Below are 18949 nucleotides of genomic sequence, written 5' to 3' on the forward strand. Positions count from 1 at the left end.
TTTCAACATTAGACCTGGATGAGATTTCTCTTTAATTAAGACTTAGCAGTTTATCCTCTCTGAGAAAACTGGCCATCTCTGGTAATACTGATCTGGTAATACTGACATTTTACAATCCCAGTAAACCCTAGGCCATCTCTGGTAATACAGATCTGGTAATACTGACATTTTACAATCCCAGTAAACCCTAGGATCCTGCCCCATCACACCGCAATGAGACCCTCCAGTCAGCAAGTCCTGCATATGTATGCACACACACACACACACACACACACAACACACACACACATCCAACATCCAGCCAGGTTTTTGGTGCCATGCTCTGAATTATGATCTGAAGATCACTGGATATTTGAGAAAATACTCTAACGTGACAGGAAGAAAACCCCAGAGAAAAATCAGAATTCCACAAAAGTAAAGGAAATATAAGGAGTATAAAATACAGGGAGTATAAGGAGTATAAACTAAACTAAAGTAAACAAACCAAAAAAATCTCAAAACAAAACAAAAAAAATTCCTAGAAATTAAAAACATAGCAGAAATGAAAAGTTCAATGAAAGTTTGGAATATAAACTTAAAAGATCACAAAGGCAAAGCGCTGGAAAATAGTAAAGATTTAAAAATGATTAGAGGCTTACTCTCAGCAATATCTAGTAGTAATTGTTTCACAATGAGAAAATAGGACATTATCAAATAATTAATGCAAGAAAATGTCCTAAAACTGAAACACAGGAGTTTTCAAAGGAAATATTTTCAACACAGAGAATGACAGATGATCCAGACTAAGGCAATTTAATTACTATAGTTGAGAAGACCTTAAACCTTCAAGTAGAGGAATAAAAGTCACATACAAAGACTTACAATCAAAATGACATCAAATTTCTCAACATTAGGAAATGACAGACAACAAAGTAATGCCCTCAAATTCTGCAAGTGATATCCAACCCGAAGATCCAGACTGTCACTCCTACCAAACACTTTGTCAATCAAGCATAAAGAAAGATAAGGAAAAGATCCACTTGACTCTTGTATTTTTGTGGTAGTTCGGTTCTATAAAGTCACTCCAACCACTGCATCAGCAAATACTGAACCATTACTCCTAAGAGAAATAGAGGATTAGGTTCCCGTGAGCCTCTGGTCACAACATTTTCGTTAACCAATTAATACATAACCTTGCTTTGTGTGTGTTTCTGTTTAAAGATAGCTTATGTCCTACATATCATTGATTCATTAACATTGAACTCATGGCCAACCGCACTGTAATTCTTGCCTAAAGCAAGCTTGTTTGACACACATGTTTTCTCCCTAGGGCACATCACAGCCTTTTGTGGTTAGGAACACTAAGCAGCACTTTGGCATACTGTTTAGGAGCCATTGCAGACAGGAAAATCACCAATGAAAAGCACAAAAGTGCAAAAAGTGTGACATAAGTAGACCACAAAAGTGTACTTATCTGCAGTGTCAGATCTGAACAAAGAAACTTTGTGTGCTGCCTCGGAACTCAAACTTTTTGCCACTCTGGGTATGTCTGTTAATGACCACAAAAGCACACAAGTATTGATCTGAGGGCTATAAGTAATCGTTGCAGATTCACAAATACAGAATCCGTGAATAATGAGAATCAGCTGTATTTTCAGAAATCAAAGGATTAGCAGATCCTTTCTAAGAAATTTACTCAAGCTCATTCCACCAGAATCATTGATGAACCAAAAAACAAAAACAAAAACAAAAAAACAAACAAAACCAAAAGAACATCTAACACAAAAAAGAAAAAGGTCCCAGTGGCTGGTGAAGAAAAGTACCAAGATTGTCGCTTTGTAGCAGAACCAGAGGGTACCCGTCCGGGTTACGGCAGGACAATGGAGAACTCCAGGAAGGATAAAAAATGAGGCCATCACAAAGGCCAAGTAAACAATTTGTACAAGAAGGAAATGTAATCACATTTGCTCAACTGTAAATAATATTTACGTAGTCATAATAATGGAAACACTGAATATTGACTTAGAAAAGAACTAATGAGAAAAAAAAGCCGGGCAGCGTATGAAAAAATTCCTCACTACAAGTAAGCCCAGCAATATTGTGAGGTCTCAAAGGGACCTCATGCCTCTGAGTAAGATTTAATTCTGTTCAAAATGAATATGTGGTTGAAATACACACACTTCCGGGTATAAGAGAAGTAAGTCCTGGCAACATAAGTGATTATAGTTAATTTTACTGTGTTGTATATTTGAAAGTTGCTAAGAGAGAAGATCTTAAAAGTTCTCAACACAAAGGAAAACAATTTTGTAATTATGTGTGGTGATGGATGTGAACTAAACTTATTTTGGTCATCATTTTGCAATATATCAAATCATTATGCTGTACACCTAAAACTAATACAATGTTATACACCAATTTTATCTCAGTTTAAAAGTAAAAACAAAAGATTTAAGAACTGAAGAATATTAAAGAAAATGCCTGTTAATTTAGCTCAGTAAGGCTCAGAACGAAAGTGCCTCTAAAGAATATTCATAGATGGTAAGAAGAGACTAATCCAGAAAATATCAGCTGATCTTTAACTGAACTCCAGATTCGATACAATGCCTCATAGGAAGAAGTAAATGGCACATTTGATACCCCACTGGGGGGGGGGGGGGGGGGAGGAGCCAATAAATGATATTAGGGAAAAAGATGATAAACATTTCCTGAGTAAAATAGAGGAAAGTGGCAAAATGAGAATAAGGAAAAAGAAATGGATGTAAGTTCATAGAGTTTAATCTGGAAATAATAGATATTGTCACAGAAAATAATATTACAGAGCACGAAAGAGTAAGCAATGAAAGATAAAATATAATTATTGATTTTATAAATGAGGTTTTTACAATTTGAAATGTAAGCAAAGCTATTGGTATCCATGCCAAAAAAAAAAAAAAGCTAACTTTAAGAGAAAAACTAAAGTTGGACTCGGTTTTCTCTGTGATGTTATACTAGGAAGTCAATAACAGATATTTTTGAGGGAAAAGATTGTAACAAGAATTCTGTCTTCAGTTATGTCATCTTTTGTGAAGGTAACAGAAAGACATCAAGAGATAATATGTCTTACCATGTACCAAACCCAGACAGAATTTTATAAAGATAGCTACTAACTTTGCTTTGATTCTGGACACCAGCATCAGAAGGATCAACTTAATTTATAAATATATGTTTAACCGCCATTTAGTCATGTTCTTTAACTGAAAACTTCATGAAGGGACAAAATGATTTGCCAAGAAAGACTAGGAAAAAAATGACAGTGGTGGGGAAGAACTGACAATGTTTCTAAAGTTTATCTAGAGCTAAGAATAGTATATAAAAAAAAAAAAACTTGAAGAATAGTAATTATGAAGGAGATGCTCCCTTCTACAAATGTGTAATTTAGGGATAAAAACTGGCAATTCAGTGAAAGTAGAATACAGACTGCAACAATAAGCTATGTTTATACATGATGGTACCCATGAGGGTAGTTATTGACAGAGTATAAACCAAGTCAATAAGGAATGGAAGAATCATTCAGTATTCCTTCTTGTTTGGGGCACATATGTATGTAGTTTTCTTTTGGACTGTTTTACTTAGAGTATATTGTAAGGAATGCCTCTGAACTTTATCAAATACCTCTTTAGCATCTACTGATGAAAATCATATTTTCCTCCTTTCATTTGTTTTTGTGCCAGATTGTGCTGATAGATTTTCAGACTTGAGTCCGGTATTAGTTTCCTCTCCCTAGTTTACTTTGGCTTATCGTGTTGCTGTTTCTCTAGTAAGATTAAGACTGAATTCTCTTCTCTTTCATGTTTAGTCTGTAATAATGAACACGTTTAAGGTATATATTTTTCTGAGTCTAGTTTTTAGTGTGTCCCATAGGTTTTGGAAGAAACGTTCTTTTTATTTATTTCTAGATAATACGAAAATTCAATTTTGATTTCTTTAATTCTGCATAAGTTTGACTGAGAAAAGTCAAAGAGACTGGAACTGGTGCTAAGCAGAAAATCTTGTTTCTGTCACCATGTTTCCAAAGACTTGTAGGTGAATAGTTAAATGTTACATTTTAACAAAGTAATTTGATTTAATAAAATCATGAAATTTCAACTTGGAAGATATCCCAGAACTATGTAATGCATCGATTCTCTTCTCGATTCTCTTCTCTACAAAATCCCTAACAAATGATTTTCAGGCTCTTCTTGAAGCACATGTATCTGTTACACTGTTATACTAGATCATACAGTGTTTTGTCATGGTATTTTTCTTTTTATGATTCTATTTTCTTGCCAAAACTACTAGACACTCAAGATATTCGGAACTCATTATTCTATTTCTTTGTTATATTTAGCAGTAACATTGTTCCTTGTAATTACTACCCTTTAAGACTTATTTTGCCTTCTGGACCCACAATGAATAAATTCAACGCCTCTGTCACTAGACAACCTTTCAAATAATTAAATAGTTAGCTGCCTTCTTTCCCGAAGGTTTTCTTCTCTAGACCAAACATCCTTATTTAATTCAACCGTTTTCATACAGAGTCATTTTTTGAGACTTATTGCCATCCTAATTTCTTTCATTTGTATGCATTCCAGTTGGTTAATATCCTTATGCAACTTTATTGAAATATGCTAAACTATTCCCAGAGATGTCTAAAAAGTAAGAGTCCAGTGGAATTATTATCTAGTTTTTTAAATACACTACTCTTTAGTTAATGCCCACTAGTCTTCTTGTACAGATTATATTACAATCTGAGGGAGAGTGTCCAAAGAAGGAAGAAATTTGAAGAGCCTCTCTCTCTGAGGCTGAGATTCACCCCCCCCCATAAGAGACGGTGTGGGGGCGCCTGGGTGGCGCAGTCGGTTAAGCGTCCGACTTCAGCCAGGTCACGATCTCGCGGTCCGTGAGTTCGAGCCCCGCGTCGGGCTCTGGGCTGATGGCTCGGAGCCTGGAGCCTGTTTCCGATTCTGTGTCTCCCTCTCTCTCTGCCCCTCCCCCATTCATGCTCTGTCTCTCTCTGTCCCAAAAATAAATAAACGTTGAAAAAAAAAAAATTTAAAAAAAAAAAAAGAGACGGTGTGACTGCAGCCTACTGTATGACAGAGAAATCAGTTGGGGTGTTGGTGGCCTGGGATAATGGGTAGGCACCCTCCTGCCGGGGTGCCAGTGAGCATCACTGGCTCTCCCACATGCTGCCAACAGCAGTGCCAGATGAGCAAGGAGAAAAGCCTATGGAAACCTGGAAAAGAAGCTGCTTCCTCTTCTTTGCCTTGTGGTTTTACTCCAGTGCCCTCTGACAAACCCTAACATAGTGCCAACGGACAAATGGGCGATGTTTATAGAATCTAGCTCCATTATCACAAAGCAAGAGCAAAACAAACAAACAAAAAAAAGGTGGATCTAGAATAGATATCAATTTATTGGCAGAAAAGTCTCAGGATGCCTGGGTGGTTCAGTTGGTTAAGCGACCAACTCTCGATTTTAGCTCATGTCGTGATCTCACCATTCGTGGGTTCAAGCCCCATTGGGCTCTGTGCTGAGATTGCTGAGCCTGATTGGGATTCTCTCTCTCTCTCCCTCTCTGTCTGCCCCTCCCCAGCTTGTTCTCTCTCTCAAAAAGTAATTAAACATAAAAAAAAATTGTTGGTAGAAAAGGCTAACCCAACACAGCAATTGTTTTATTTTTTAATGTTTATTTATTTTTGAGAGAGTGAGAGAGAGAAACCATGCACACGAGTGGGGGAGAGGCAGAGAGAGGGAGACAGTATCTGAAGCAGGCCGGGCACTGTCAGCACAGGGCCCAACTTGGGACTCGAACTCACAAACTGTGAGATCATGACCTGAGCCGAAGTTGGATGCTCAACGGACTGAGCCACCCAGGTGCCCCAACACAGCAATTGTAATGGTCTAAACATACTAATATTAATATTCAGGTGTTTGAAAATTTTAATATAGACATTTTTCCTACCAAAAGTAATAACAATACATATTATAGCAGAAATTGTCACAGACACATAACATTCAATTCAAAATATTTCAAATGGATGAGTGCAAACACTCTGCCTTTTCAGAGCTCACAATCCAGTGCAATAAACTCATAGATGGTCACTTCTTATATGATATGGTCAGATAGAAGTATGCATAAGGAGCTGTAAGAATGAAATCTGAACATTTATGGCTGAATTCAGTTAAAACAAAGAGATAGATAATACTCTACAGGATTTTGACATGAATCCACCTGGAATATTTTACTCTGGAAACTTCCATGTCAAGAAATTAAGACAAATTAGATTAAGTTCAAAGAAGGAAGACAAGAATGATGAATGGAATAAAGAGATTGGTTTGTGAAGGGAAAGGCTAACAGAAATAAATCTATATAGATTAGCTAAGTGACAGGAAAAGCAGAGAGCTGACAAGCAAGAATTAAGTGTCAATTCAAAAAGACTATAATCAAGGAATAGCACAATACATGGAATTCAGTGTAACCCCACAGACTTTATACTTGGGGAAGATGTGGGGCTTGAGTTTGGCCTTTAAGAATGGATAATATTCAACTGAAAGAAGATATAACATGTTGACAGATGGAGAGTTTGAGCAAAAACCTGTAATTGGAAACTGTTGAGCAACCAGTTGGGATAATACAGAAGACTGTGTAGAGACATGAGAATGTCTCCCTATGGCCACAAGGAATGTTTCTCTGCCACAAGAGTATATGTTGAGAAATGCTGAATGGTTGAAAGAGTAGTTGAATGAATTATTAGAGAATATTGAAGAAGGATCCGTGTTTCGGAGAACACTGAATACTAAAGAGTCTGAACATTACCTTGTAGGCCACAGGGAATAATTGAAGAGTTTTTGTTGTTGCTTTATTTTTGATATTTTGTAAAAAGGTTGCTTTCAAGTCACTAGCAGTGTATATCATGGGCAGAGATGTAGATATCCTTGGGACCAGAAATACCGGTTTGGAGATCATTTCAGTGGTCCAGGCAAGACTATTTATCTGTAGGCCAGACCTTGTCAATAGCTAGATTCTTCATTCTCTTGCCTTCACGGTTATAGCTCTCTTACAAGGTATGTCATGCTGTTGCAAAAAAGTAAATTTTAATTTCATTATAGCTTTATCAAGTAATTATTAATTAAAAAGAATCATTTTCTTTTCATTTATTCTAGACCAGAAGACAAAAGCAAAAACTAAACACAATTTTGGAATTTCATGTGTAAGCAGAACCAGGCATAGAGAAAGGCAGCAAGCACGCCCCATTCAGGAAAATACTTCCAAAATCACAATCCCTGTGTTAACTCAGCCAAAACACAGAAAAATAATTCTTTTTCCCCTCCTTTTTCTCTCTTGTTCCCAGAATGCACTCTCTTCACCTGCTTTAGTTAAAGTAATTATCCATTAAGTGTGTGAAACAGGGAGCTTGACTCCATCGTCTAAAAGACCAGAACTCATACCTGAGCTGGCTGGATTGTTTTCATCTTTTCAATTTCTTAGTTACTGCATCTTAGTTACTTGCTAAGCTCCCAGGTCTGATCCCCAATTAAGGAACTCAATGAATGTGTCACAATTCTTTAGGTTCCCACTCACCTCCTCCCTCAATTCCAGAGTCCTTGGTAGTAAATCAAGTGTTTTGTCACTGAAACTTAGACTAAGTAGCTTCTTTAACTGTTTTTGAATTTTTAATGTATGTGTGTGTGTCTGTCCATTACACACATACACACACACGCACACACACACACACACACACACACACTCCAAAGTAAAATTAAATTTTTGTGTATTCCCTAAAAGAAAATAGACAGATTTTTGGCCACATACATATTATCTTGACACAGTTTATAAATCTGTTCAACTGTATATTCTCTGGCATTTGGAAACCTACACCAGATTTGATGACAAGTTAGAAATAGGATCCTATAGATACCTCTGAGGATACTTATACCAACAATCTTAACCATGGAGAAGTATGCTCCGGAAATTCAGTCAGTTAGCCTACATCATGACCTCTGCATTGATGACTTCCACAGGTACTCTGAAGAAAAGTTGTGCTGATGACATAGAGTAATAAAAAACACACTGTTTTACAAACTTATTCCACGTTTTCCTACCACCAATTTTTGACCTTCTGGAATGGCCTCCTTTTGAACATTCACTTGTCAAATTCCTAACCTTTACAAAGACCAATTCAAATGCCATCTTTTTCTAAAGCCTTGCTTGATATCTGTGTCCCACCAATCACATCCTATTTCTTCTGTCTATAAGCTTCATAGAAGTTTTAATCTCTATTTTGGCATTTTTTTTCAAATTCTGCTTAAATTATATTCATATGTATATTTGTCTAATCCCTTACACTTAGACTGACATTCCTTGAAGTTAGAAGCCATGTTCTGCAGATATTCTTATTCACAACTCCCAATATCATGCCTGACTTAAAATACTCAGCAATTGATTATTCCATTTAATTTGGGAAGCCAGATATAGCAATTGAGAAGGTTCCAGTAGCAGTTACTATTGGCAGGATGTCTGTAACGAAACCATTAAAAAGCTCCCTCCTTGTGCTAGGAAGTTTATTCATTTTCTTCAGATTATATTTTAATGAAGTTCTGCAATGGAAAATAAAAAGAAATACTTTTGTGTATTAGTCTAGTCAGAGGAAGCTGGTTTTATGAATTTAAAGGGATTAGATAAAATTGATCTCATATATTGCAAATCCTAATGAGTTGTGATTTCTTCTTCTATAAATGAAAAAGTTTAAATTAAATTTCAGGGAAGCTATTTGGTGTCATTTAATCTTCAGTAATAAAATAAAGATTGTGAGTGTGCAACTCTAAACAATTACTAATTCCAGTTTCTCATTAAGTTTTGAGGGAATCTGAGCAGGTAGAACAAAGTAGGATAAAAGTCATAGAAGTGTACCAGATTTAAAAATTTTTAAATATGCACTATTTATTTGTGTGAAATATTCAAAACTGTTGTTTCACTTTTTTAAAAGTCAAGTACCTGCCCCTTGCCAGTGACCACGCCTTTAAACAACAGAAGCCTTGACATTTCCTTGACTTAGTTCCTTCTTAGAAACTGCCTAAAACATGTAATTTATGACCATTTTGTTTTCAGCGGACTAAGAACCAGATTGCCATACAAAGCTACTACAATGCAAGTTGCAAAATTTCTACCTTTAAAAACAAAAACAAACAAACAAAAAACAGAAAAAAGGGAAAAGGAAGAGAAAAGAAAATTATCTCATGAACATAACCATTTATGAGGAAAGGAAAGACTGTCTCTTTTTAACTTGAAAGACAAGTCTTTCCCGGCAATAAAATCCTAGAATACATAAAACACCTTAAAAACCTGAACATGACTTCTGGAAATGCCATTTTTTGACAACTAATTTCAAATAGAGTTTCACACAGAAAGAAAAGGAAGGGATTTTTAAGAGAGACAAAGCTGGGGAAGGGAAAAGAAAATATAAGGAGCTAGTGGCAGGAAAACTGGGGAAGCATAATTGTCACAAATCAGACTTGCCCTGTGGTTATCTCTTTTCACCTCTTTGCATCTCTTTTTCTTCCTTGGAAAGCCAGCTTGAGTTTGCAGCCTATGACCTGAACCGACTACAGCCATGACATTTCTGCTAAAAGCCCAAACCATTAAGACAAAAACAGGCTTGTCATGATTACCAAGACAGGTCTGTTTGTGCATTTCATTTCATTTTGAACTTTGACAGGTAAAATTGAGTTCCTGATGGCAGACGGTGGGACTTGGAGATCAAACAGTCAGGATGCTCAGCTACCACTTGTTCTTGCAAATACGTCTTAGCAGTCAGGAATGAACAAAAAATAAGCAGATTGGACAAGATAATTTAAGCAGCAGCTAAGAAAAATAAAAATGATTTCTTTTTTCTCATGCATTTTTAAACTTCCAGAAGGCTGTTAAATTATTGAAGTATTTCCTAATGGTATGAGACACATGAGTGGAATCATCATTGTCATCCCCATTAATAGCATATTTATTAATTGGTCCATATGTCATAGTTGGCACTTGGGGAGTTTAAAAAGAGAGAGGAAACATATATAAAAATTAAGATGAATTTGTATATCTTTAAGTGTTCTCATCGTCATGTTCATAAATCTTTAAAATGCTCTCTTGAACATCTGAAGATAAATAGTTATATATGCTAAAGCATTACCATTATTAAGTTTATTAAGTTAACAAATATCTAATGCAACATGACACAATAAGAAAAATCACCAACTTCCGATTCAGATAAACCTGGGTTTAAATATCAGCTCTATGAAAAATGATTAAAAATTGTCACTAGAAACTGTGCTACTCCATCTTGCAGTTGCAGTTTGCAAAGATTAAATAGATTGTTCAGTGTTGCTATGAGCTAATTCATTCCCCCAAAATTCACCTGTTGAAACCCTAATCCACAGTTCCTCAAAATGTGACTATATTGGGAGGTAGTCTTTAAAGAAGTGATAAACTTAAAATGAGGTCATATTGGTGGACCCTAATCCAATATGACAGGTATTCTTATAAGAAGAAGAAATTAGGACTCAGACAACACAGACAGAGGGATGACCACATGCGGAGACAAGAAGGTAGCCATCTGCCAAGTAAAGAAAGTGGCCTCATGAGGGGCTTCGGTGGCTCAGATTAAGCTTCCGATTCTTGATCTCAGCTCAGGTCATGATGTCAAGATTCATGAATTGGGCCCTGCACTGGCAGTGTGGGGAGCATTCTTAGCATTCTCTCCTCCCTTTCTTTCTGCCCCTCCTACCCCCCCATCTCTCTCCTTTTCTCTCTGTCCCTCCCCAGTTCACACACTCTCTCTCTCTCTCTCTCTCTCTCTCTCTCTCTCTCTCTCAAAATACATAAACTTTAAAAAAAAGTGTTCTTGGGGTGCCTGGGTGTCTCAGTCAGTTAAGTGTCCAACTTCAGCTCAGGTCATGATCTCCTGGTCTGTGAGTTTGAGCCCCATGTCGGGCTCTGTGCTGATAGCTCAGAGCCTAGAGCCTGCTTCAGAGTCTGTCTCTCCCTGCTCTCCCCCACCCCCCATTCGTGCTCTGTCTCTCTGTCTCTCTCTTTCAAAAATAAACAAACGTAAAAAAAAATTTTTTTAAAGGGGCCTCAGAAGAAATCAAACCTGTTAACACCTTGACCTTGAATTCCTAGCCCCCAGAATTGTGAGAAAATAAATTTTTGTTCTTTAAGCCTCCTAATGTGTGGTGTTTTGTTATGGCCACCCTAGCAAACTAGCACAAATGTCATACAAAGTCAGTGGCAAGCCGGGGCCCAGACTCAGAGCTTTCATAGTTTCAAACTCTGTCTCCTGTCAACATCTGACCAAACTATTTTGCTTTTACTCCTCTTCCCTGACCTCTACAATTCTACGATCCCCAAGACCGACCTCCATTTCCTCTCTCTCTATGCTCACTCCTGAAGATCTCACCTTTTTAATGGCCTTATTGCCATGAGCATGCTCATAACTCCTGGACTCACTTTCCCAGCAAGCCCTCTCTTTGGGGTTCACCTCAGTAAGACTCATCAATCACCCATGAAAGTGTTTCTTGATTGAATCAGAAGCATCCAAATGCTATCTTGTCCAAAACTGAACTCAAGATTTTCCTCTAGAACCTCTTCCTCCCAATCTTTCCCAGGTTGAGAAAGGATAACAGAGTCTGCCCAGTTTCCGACACTGACTCAGTGAGAAATCCACTTGAGTCTGCCTCCAAAACGTGTCCTGAACCTGTTGACCCCTCTCCCTGTTTTCTGCTGCAGTGTTGCTGAGGACACTGTTCTTGTCTGAGTAATAACAGTAGCCCTGGACTGACCCTCTGGCTTCATTGGGTCCAGCAGGATTTTTCCTGACCTGTACCTTTTGTGCCTTCTGTTCCCTCTGTCCCTTTTCTCTCCTGGCTCTTCATAGGACCTTTCTCATCCTTCAAGCCTCCAGTTGTATGTCACCCCCTCAGAGAGGCCGGGCTTGATTCATCTCTTTAAATAGTTCTCCCCTTCTGTCTTTCTCTATCCCATTCATTTACTTCCGAGTATTTCCAATGTAAAATGGTTTTCTTCTAAGCTTTTTATCTGTCTCCACCACTGTCAAAGAAAAAAAATGCAACATACAAATTAGACAGGCACAGAAAGACTGTATTCAGGACTCTCTAGAGGACAGAGGTTGAACTCAGTTCTGCTGAAACACGATGCAGGGGAGTTTGTGAGATGCAGGGTGAGCTAGTGGCAATAGAAGAGAGATGGATCAATATCATAAAGTCATCTGTGTTTGCTAATTGGCGCATACCAAAGTTAGGCTCCTACCTTGCTTCTCTTTTTTTAAATGTTTATTTTTTATTTTTGAGAGACAGGGAGAGAAGCAGAGAGAGAGGGAGACACAGAATCCAAAACAGGCTCTAAAATCTGAGCTGTCAGCACAGAGCCCGATGCAGGGCTTGAACTCATGAACCATGACATCATGACCTGAGCTGAAGTCGGACGCCTAACTGACTGAGCCACGCAGGTGACCCGTTTGCTTCTAAACCTAAGTGCCAAGTACAGTTCCTAACACACATGTCCTCAATCAAATTTTGATAAATGAGCATATGAATGAATATGCTTTACTAGAATACTTGACCTGTGTTATCTAGGGTATTTAGTATTCTCTATGAAATATGGCCTTTTGTAGCAACGTGGATGGAACTGGAGAGTGTGATGCTAAGTGAAATAAGTCATACAGAGAAAGACAGATGCCATATGTTTTCACTCCTATGTGGATCCTGAGAAACTTAACAGAAGACCATGAGGGAGGGAAGGAAACAAACAAGGTTAGAAAGGGAGGGAGCCAAACCATAAGAGACTCTTAAAAATGGAGAACAAACTGAGGGTTGATGGGGGATGGGTGGGAGGGGAGGGTGGGTGAGGGGTACTGAGGAGGGCACCTGTTGGGATGAGCACTGGGTGTTGTATGTAAACCAATTTGACAATAAATTTCATATTAAAATATATATATATGTATATATATATATATACACATATATATATATATATTCTCTAGACCTCAGCGTCCTGTAAAACTGGAATAATACTCTACATCTTATAGATTGTTGTTAAGATTAAATAACATTATGTGTGTTAAAATACAAAGAATAAGGCTTCAATAAGTAGAATGTTTTCTTCTCCAGATGCTGTGTTTCTAAACAAAATCTAGATAAGTCTCTTAAAATGATAATCTTTTTTTTCTGTGCTTTGGCTGTTGGGAACCTCATTTGTGTTATATAAACACAATATATAAACACATTGTATTATATAAACACAAATGCTTTTATGCATACATTTGTATTCTACCAGCATATTCCTTTTTTCCCAGCTTTATTGAAATATAATTGACATATAATGTTGTGCAAGTTTAAGGTATACACAATGTGTTGATTGGATACACTTAATATATTGCAAAATGATTACCACCAAGCATTAGCCAACTTCTCCACCACATCACACAATTACTAGCTCCTTTTTTTTTTTTTTTGAGAGAGAGAGAGAGAGAGATAGGGAGCAAGTGACTGAGGGGCAGAGAGAGAGGGAGAGAGACTGAGAAGAAAGGCTCGCCCGAAGCAGGGCTCACGGATTTTTTTTTACCCAAAGTGGGGCTTAAGCTCATCTGAGGCGGGGATTGAGCTCACCTAATGTGGGACTTGAACTTACGAACCATGAAATCATAACGTGAACTGAAGTCGGATACTTAATGACTGAGCCACCCAGGCACCCAATTACTAGTTAGTTCTTATGTGTCCATCAACAGAAAAATGAATAAAGAAGGTGTAGTGTGTGTGTGTGTGTGTGTGTGTTCAACAATAAGAAAGAAAGAAATCCTGCCATTGGAAGACAACGTGGATGGGCCTTGAGGGCATTATGCAAAGTGACATAAATCAGGCATAGAAGGATAGTGTGTAATACTACTTACATGTGGAATCTGAAAAAGCCTAACTCATAGAAACAGAGTAGAATGGTGGTTACCAGAGACTGGGGGGTTGGGGGTGTGTAGAGGAAATGGAAAGATATTAGTCAAAGAATACAAACTTCCAGTTACAAGATGAGTAAGTACTACAGATCTACCAAGATATTCTTAAAAATAAACATAAGAAAATATGATGGTTACTCATGACAAATGTGAGTCGAAGTAGCATAACTTTAAACTTTGAGACTTCCAGACACGTGTTTGGATCCCGTGTCATCATATGCCTTGTTTCCACAGAAGCGAGTAAATTGCAGTGAAAGAGGCATATGCACTGCTGTATCAGAAAGGTTTTGAGGTGAACTTTACACGGTAGGGATTGGTGGTAGCCAATAGGTGGTCTTTAAAATCTCTTAACATCATAGTCGTATCTACACCAGCAAAATCAGCAAAACAAACTGAAGCATAAAGCACTACTACCTTAACAATCTGTGACTGTCAGACGAAAGTGGCTATTTTTCTCTTTAGACAATAGTCTCCACGACCTCCTTGTTTTGCATAACAATGCAGCAGCATTGGCCTGACCATCGCCCTCCATCCAGACACTCACTGAGAGTACATCTGCGCTTTGCGTTTCAGAACTTGAGTTCAAACTCACCATGTTCCATTAGACAGTGTTAGAGGCAGAACTAACTCTAATAGGCCTGGTATGCTATATCCAGCTTTTCCCCGCTATGCAGTGAGTGTAAAAAGATATAAACACCTTTATCTCTAAAACCAGGAATAACAAGTGCTTCTTAATACGTTCTTTCAATTTTCCTGATTAAAAAAAAATAGTTACAAAATAAAGGATTGTTAAATGGATCAATTGGGGAATATAAAATTACTTGCCTGTCTCATGGTGGCTCCTCAAAAAGTTAAACATAAAATTACTTTATGATCCAACAATTCCAGTCTAGTTATATATATCCCAAAGGGATGAAAGTAGGGACTCTAACAAATGCTTGCACAAAGTGTTCATACTACCCTTTTCACAACAGCCAAGAGGTGGAAACCCCTCAAATGTCTGTCAACAGATGAGTAAACAAAAAGTGATGTGTGTGTGTGTACACACAGTATTATATTATTCAGTGATAAAAAGGAATGAAATTCTTGTGCCTGGGCAGCTCAGTCAAGTGTCTGACTTTGGCTCAGGTCATGATCTCACGGTTCATGAGTTCGAGTCTTGCATCGGACTCTCTGCTCTCAACACCAAGCCCACTTCAGATCCTCTATCTCCCTCTCTCTTTGCCCCACTCCTGCTTGTGCTGTCTGTCTGTCTCTCTCAACATAAATAAATAAACTTAAAAAAAATGATTGAAATTCTCATGTATAGTACAATAGGGATAAACCTTGAAAATAATATGCTAACTGAAAAAAACAGGCTAAGAAGGACAGATATTGTATGATTCCACTTATATGAGGTACTTAAAAGAGGCAAATTCAGAGACAGAAAGTAGGATGAGATTACCAGGGGTTGAGGGGACTGGGGGATGGGGAGCGACAGAATGCTCAATGGGTACAGAATTTCTTTTGGGGATAATGAAAAATTCCTGGAAATGGATTGTGTGATCTTTAAACAACATTGTGAATGTACTTAATGTCACTGAATCGTATACTTAAAATGGTCAGAATGGTAAATTTTGTTATGTATGTTTCATGCCAATAAAAAATTAATAAATAAACGTTAAAAATCATCATTCCCTTATAGTATAGATACTTCGTTCATCATGAGTTTAAATTTCTTGCAGGTGGGGGAGGGCTGTACAGTGAGATGGAAAAATGCTTCAGACATGGATTCAGGAGCCTTCTCCAGTCTCAGCTCCGTCACTCACTAGCAAAAAGAATTTGAGCAAGTCACTTAGGTCCTTTGCACCTTAGCTTCTTCTAGTTACAGTATCCAACCGAGTTGTTCTGAGTACAAAAATTAAAGAAAATAATGCATATAAAGGGCTTTGTAAATTCCAACACTTATATAAGTAGATTAGAGCAGTTTTATGATGTATTCCTTTAAGAAACTTAATCTTTTCACTGAAATATACTTATTGCTACTTAAGTATTCTAAAATATTAAGGTATTGTTGGCAAGATTCAGCCAAGGTGGATTTTTTTTCTCTGTAGATTGAATCATAGGTTTTTAGAGTGAAAATAAAAGGGCACATGGGTGGCTTGTCAGTTTAGCGTTCTACTCTTGGTTTCAGCTCAGGCCATTATCTCATGGTCATGAGATTGAGCCTCAAGTCTAGCCTCACCTTGAACCCTGCATGGAACCCACATCATTGTCATTGTGGAGGTTCCGTGGAGCCCCCATCAGGCTCAGGGCTGGGAATGGAGCCTGCTTACAATTCTCTCTCCCCCTCTCCCTCAGCCCTTCCCCTATGCATACTTGTCCTCTCTAAAAAAAAATAAGAAATTAAAAATTTTTTAGGGGTGCCTGGGTGGCGCAGTCGGTTAAGCGTCCAACTTCAGCCAGGTCACGATCTCGCGGTCCGTGAGTTCGAGCCCCGCGTCAGGCTCTGGGCTGATGGCTCAGAGCCTGGAGCCTGTTTCCGATTCTGTGTCTTCCTCTCTCTCTGCCCCTCCCCCGTTCATGCTCTGTCTCTCTCTGTCCCAAAAATAAAAATAAACGTTGAAAGAAAAAAAAATTTAAAAAAAAAAATTTTTTTTAAATAAAAATAGGATGAAAAATGCTAAATTTCTAAAAAACGACATTTCTACTTAGCATTCTTATAGTCAGTAGTGAGTCATTAAGCCTTTCCTTTCCATACCTTTTGTTCATTGTTTAGCCTCTTTGTACATACCTTAGGAAGAAAATGATAACTATGTTGTATCTGGTCTGGAAAAAGGCCTTCATTCATATTTAATTACAAATATTAACAAATTTTGTTTTGCTACCTGCTCTCATCTTCCATCCCACACCATGCATACCGTTGTTAGTCTTTGTATTGCCAGACATACAATAATTTGACATGGCACTGTATCCAATTGGACATTGTCTTGTAAAACCCTTTGGAAACATAATTACATTGAGAACTAAGTATTTAAAAAGTAACAAATTTCTAGTAATAACCTCATAACTTTATGCCAGAATGAGTGTGGTTGAGCAAGTGTCAACTAATTTTTTGTTTCCCTCCTTAGTGGTTATGTCTTTGACTATGATTACTACAGAGAAGATTTCTACAATCGGTATGTAAATTTTTCATTCTTGTTTCCTCTTGGTTTAAATGATCTTTTAACTGTTTTGCACATTTCATTCCTAGATATTCTTGACTGATATTTGAAATAAAGAAAATTCTTTTAAGTCCCAAAAAGTATAATATAGGCAGATTTTCCTATTTTTATTGTGCTTACTGAAGCCTAGTGCATCTTGGACTTTTAGGACTTCAGAGGTTCTTAAGCCTAAAATTCAGTTATTGAATATTTGAATAATATTCCAAAAAATTTAATTAACCAATACTGTTTTCCGGTTCTGTTGTTGACTTAGAATTCTTCAAGACTGAGAGTTTGGTAAACTCAGAAAATGACTCCAACCTTCCAAAATACATCTGCTTTCATCAGACACATTGCAATGCTGTATTGGTTAGATTCAATTAAATACCAGACAGTTCTTGCTCTGCATAGTAGTGTTGGATCATAAAGGAAACCATACCAAGTGATGTTAATAATCAGTGGAAAAAACAGAATTTTCCATGAGGTCTAAAAATGTAAAAACATTACAGACTCTCCTACTGTTGGTTATAAATAATAGGGAAACACAGTAAAATAGCTTTAAGTGCACTATAATTTAAAACAGTAAAAAATGAGAATTAACGTGTTTTACTTCTTTGTAAAAAAGACCTGTCAAAAGTAGTTTGAACCGTGCTTGCTTTCTCGTACAACTTACAGCACGGAACTAGCACACCTCTTGTGCCTTGGTGAGTTGTCATATTCTTTTCTCAGGCTGGACCAACGTCAGCAGTATATCAGTATTGTGAAGCATCTCTGAGAGTTCTTCAGTGTGTAGTTCTTTTGCGAGTGTCACTTCTTCTGGGGCATCCTCATCCCTTTTTACCACTTGACAACAATTTTCCTCATTTATGTCAATGTGTTTGCTTTAATAAGGTCCCCAGGCTCAATATCTAGAGTCTCTCCAATAGAAGAGTGTCAGCAATCCTCACTCAGCTATTCCTCCTCGACTTCTCCATTACACCTAATTTTATTTCATTTCCAGTGCTATCCTTCCTCTGTTCTTGGCTGCACTTTCATCTTTGTTGACCAATTTCCTCTTTGGAGTGTCCGTTTTTGTCAAGTGCCACATGGGTTTGTCACGGGCAACAAGGAGACGATACAACAACACGGTTACTGTCTGTGTGTGAACTGAATAACAGATGCACCACAACCAGACGGACTTTGAATGAAGTGATGTAACTGATCACTGATCGTGATGCACATCTGTTATTTACAGCGATTTGTGGACTGAAAAACTAGCAGCAAAGTTCAGACTGTATGAAATTACTCACAGTTAGTATATTGTGGTAACTTAAATTTGATTTGTGCTATGTGGAGACTGCTGTTATTTAACTAAATATTGGTCATGGAAATTCAGAGATACACAGAGCAAGGGCCGACTGTACATAGGTCGTTAGACCACACACACACACACAAACGAGGTAAATATCTTTTAAGCTGTTAATTGTAAGTTCTAGTCAAACAAAATAACAAAAAATGCCAAGGTATAAAAATGCAAAATAGTTTTGCATTTAGAATAAGAGTTTGTAATGGGCATTTTAAATAGGGAAGAAACTTCACCATCCCTTGGGAGCGCCTTGTTCTTTTTGCTCTAGCCACACGGCTCCTTTTTCAGTTCCACAAGAACACCATGGACCCTCCCACCCCAACACCTTCCTCTGTGCTGCTCCTTCTCCTCATACCTCCCTCTGCCATCTAGTTAACCTGACTTCATCCCTCAGATCTCAGCATGAACACCAC

The 18949-nt window shown here is 37.7% G+C and overlaps 1 protein-coding gene across 19 annotated transcripts in view; it reads left to right on the plus strand.

Moving 5' to 3' along the window:
* Nucleotides 1-18949, plus strand: part of RALYL (RALY RNA binding protein like) — a 711896-nt gene that overhangs the window by 597422 nt on the left and 95525 nt on the right. For all 19 annotated transcript variants that reach the window (XR_007148511.1, XM_047842032.1, XM_047842035.1 and 16 more), the window contains one exon: nt 17120-17167. Coding sequence is in view for 18 of the 19 variants with exons in the window: in XM_047842032.1 (XP_047697988.1) it covers nt 17120-17167 (48 nt within the window). In the remaining variant the exon portion in view is untranslated. The remainder of the gene's footprint in view (nt 1-17119; nt 17168-18949) is intronic.

Source organism: Prionailurus viverrinus, chromosome F2 (genome assembly GCF_022837055.1).
Source record: "Prionailurus viverrinus isolate Anna chromosome F2, UM_Priviv_1.0, whole genome shotgun sequence".
In the NCBI taxonomy this organism is placed as follows: Eukaryota; Metazoa; Chordata; class Mammalia; order Carnivora; family Felidae; genus Prionailurus; species Prionailurus viverrinus.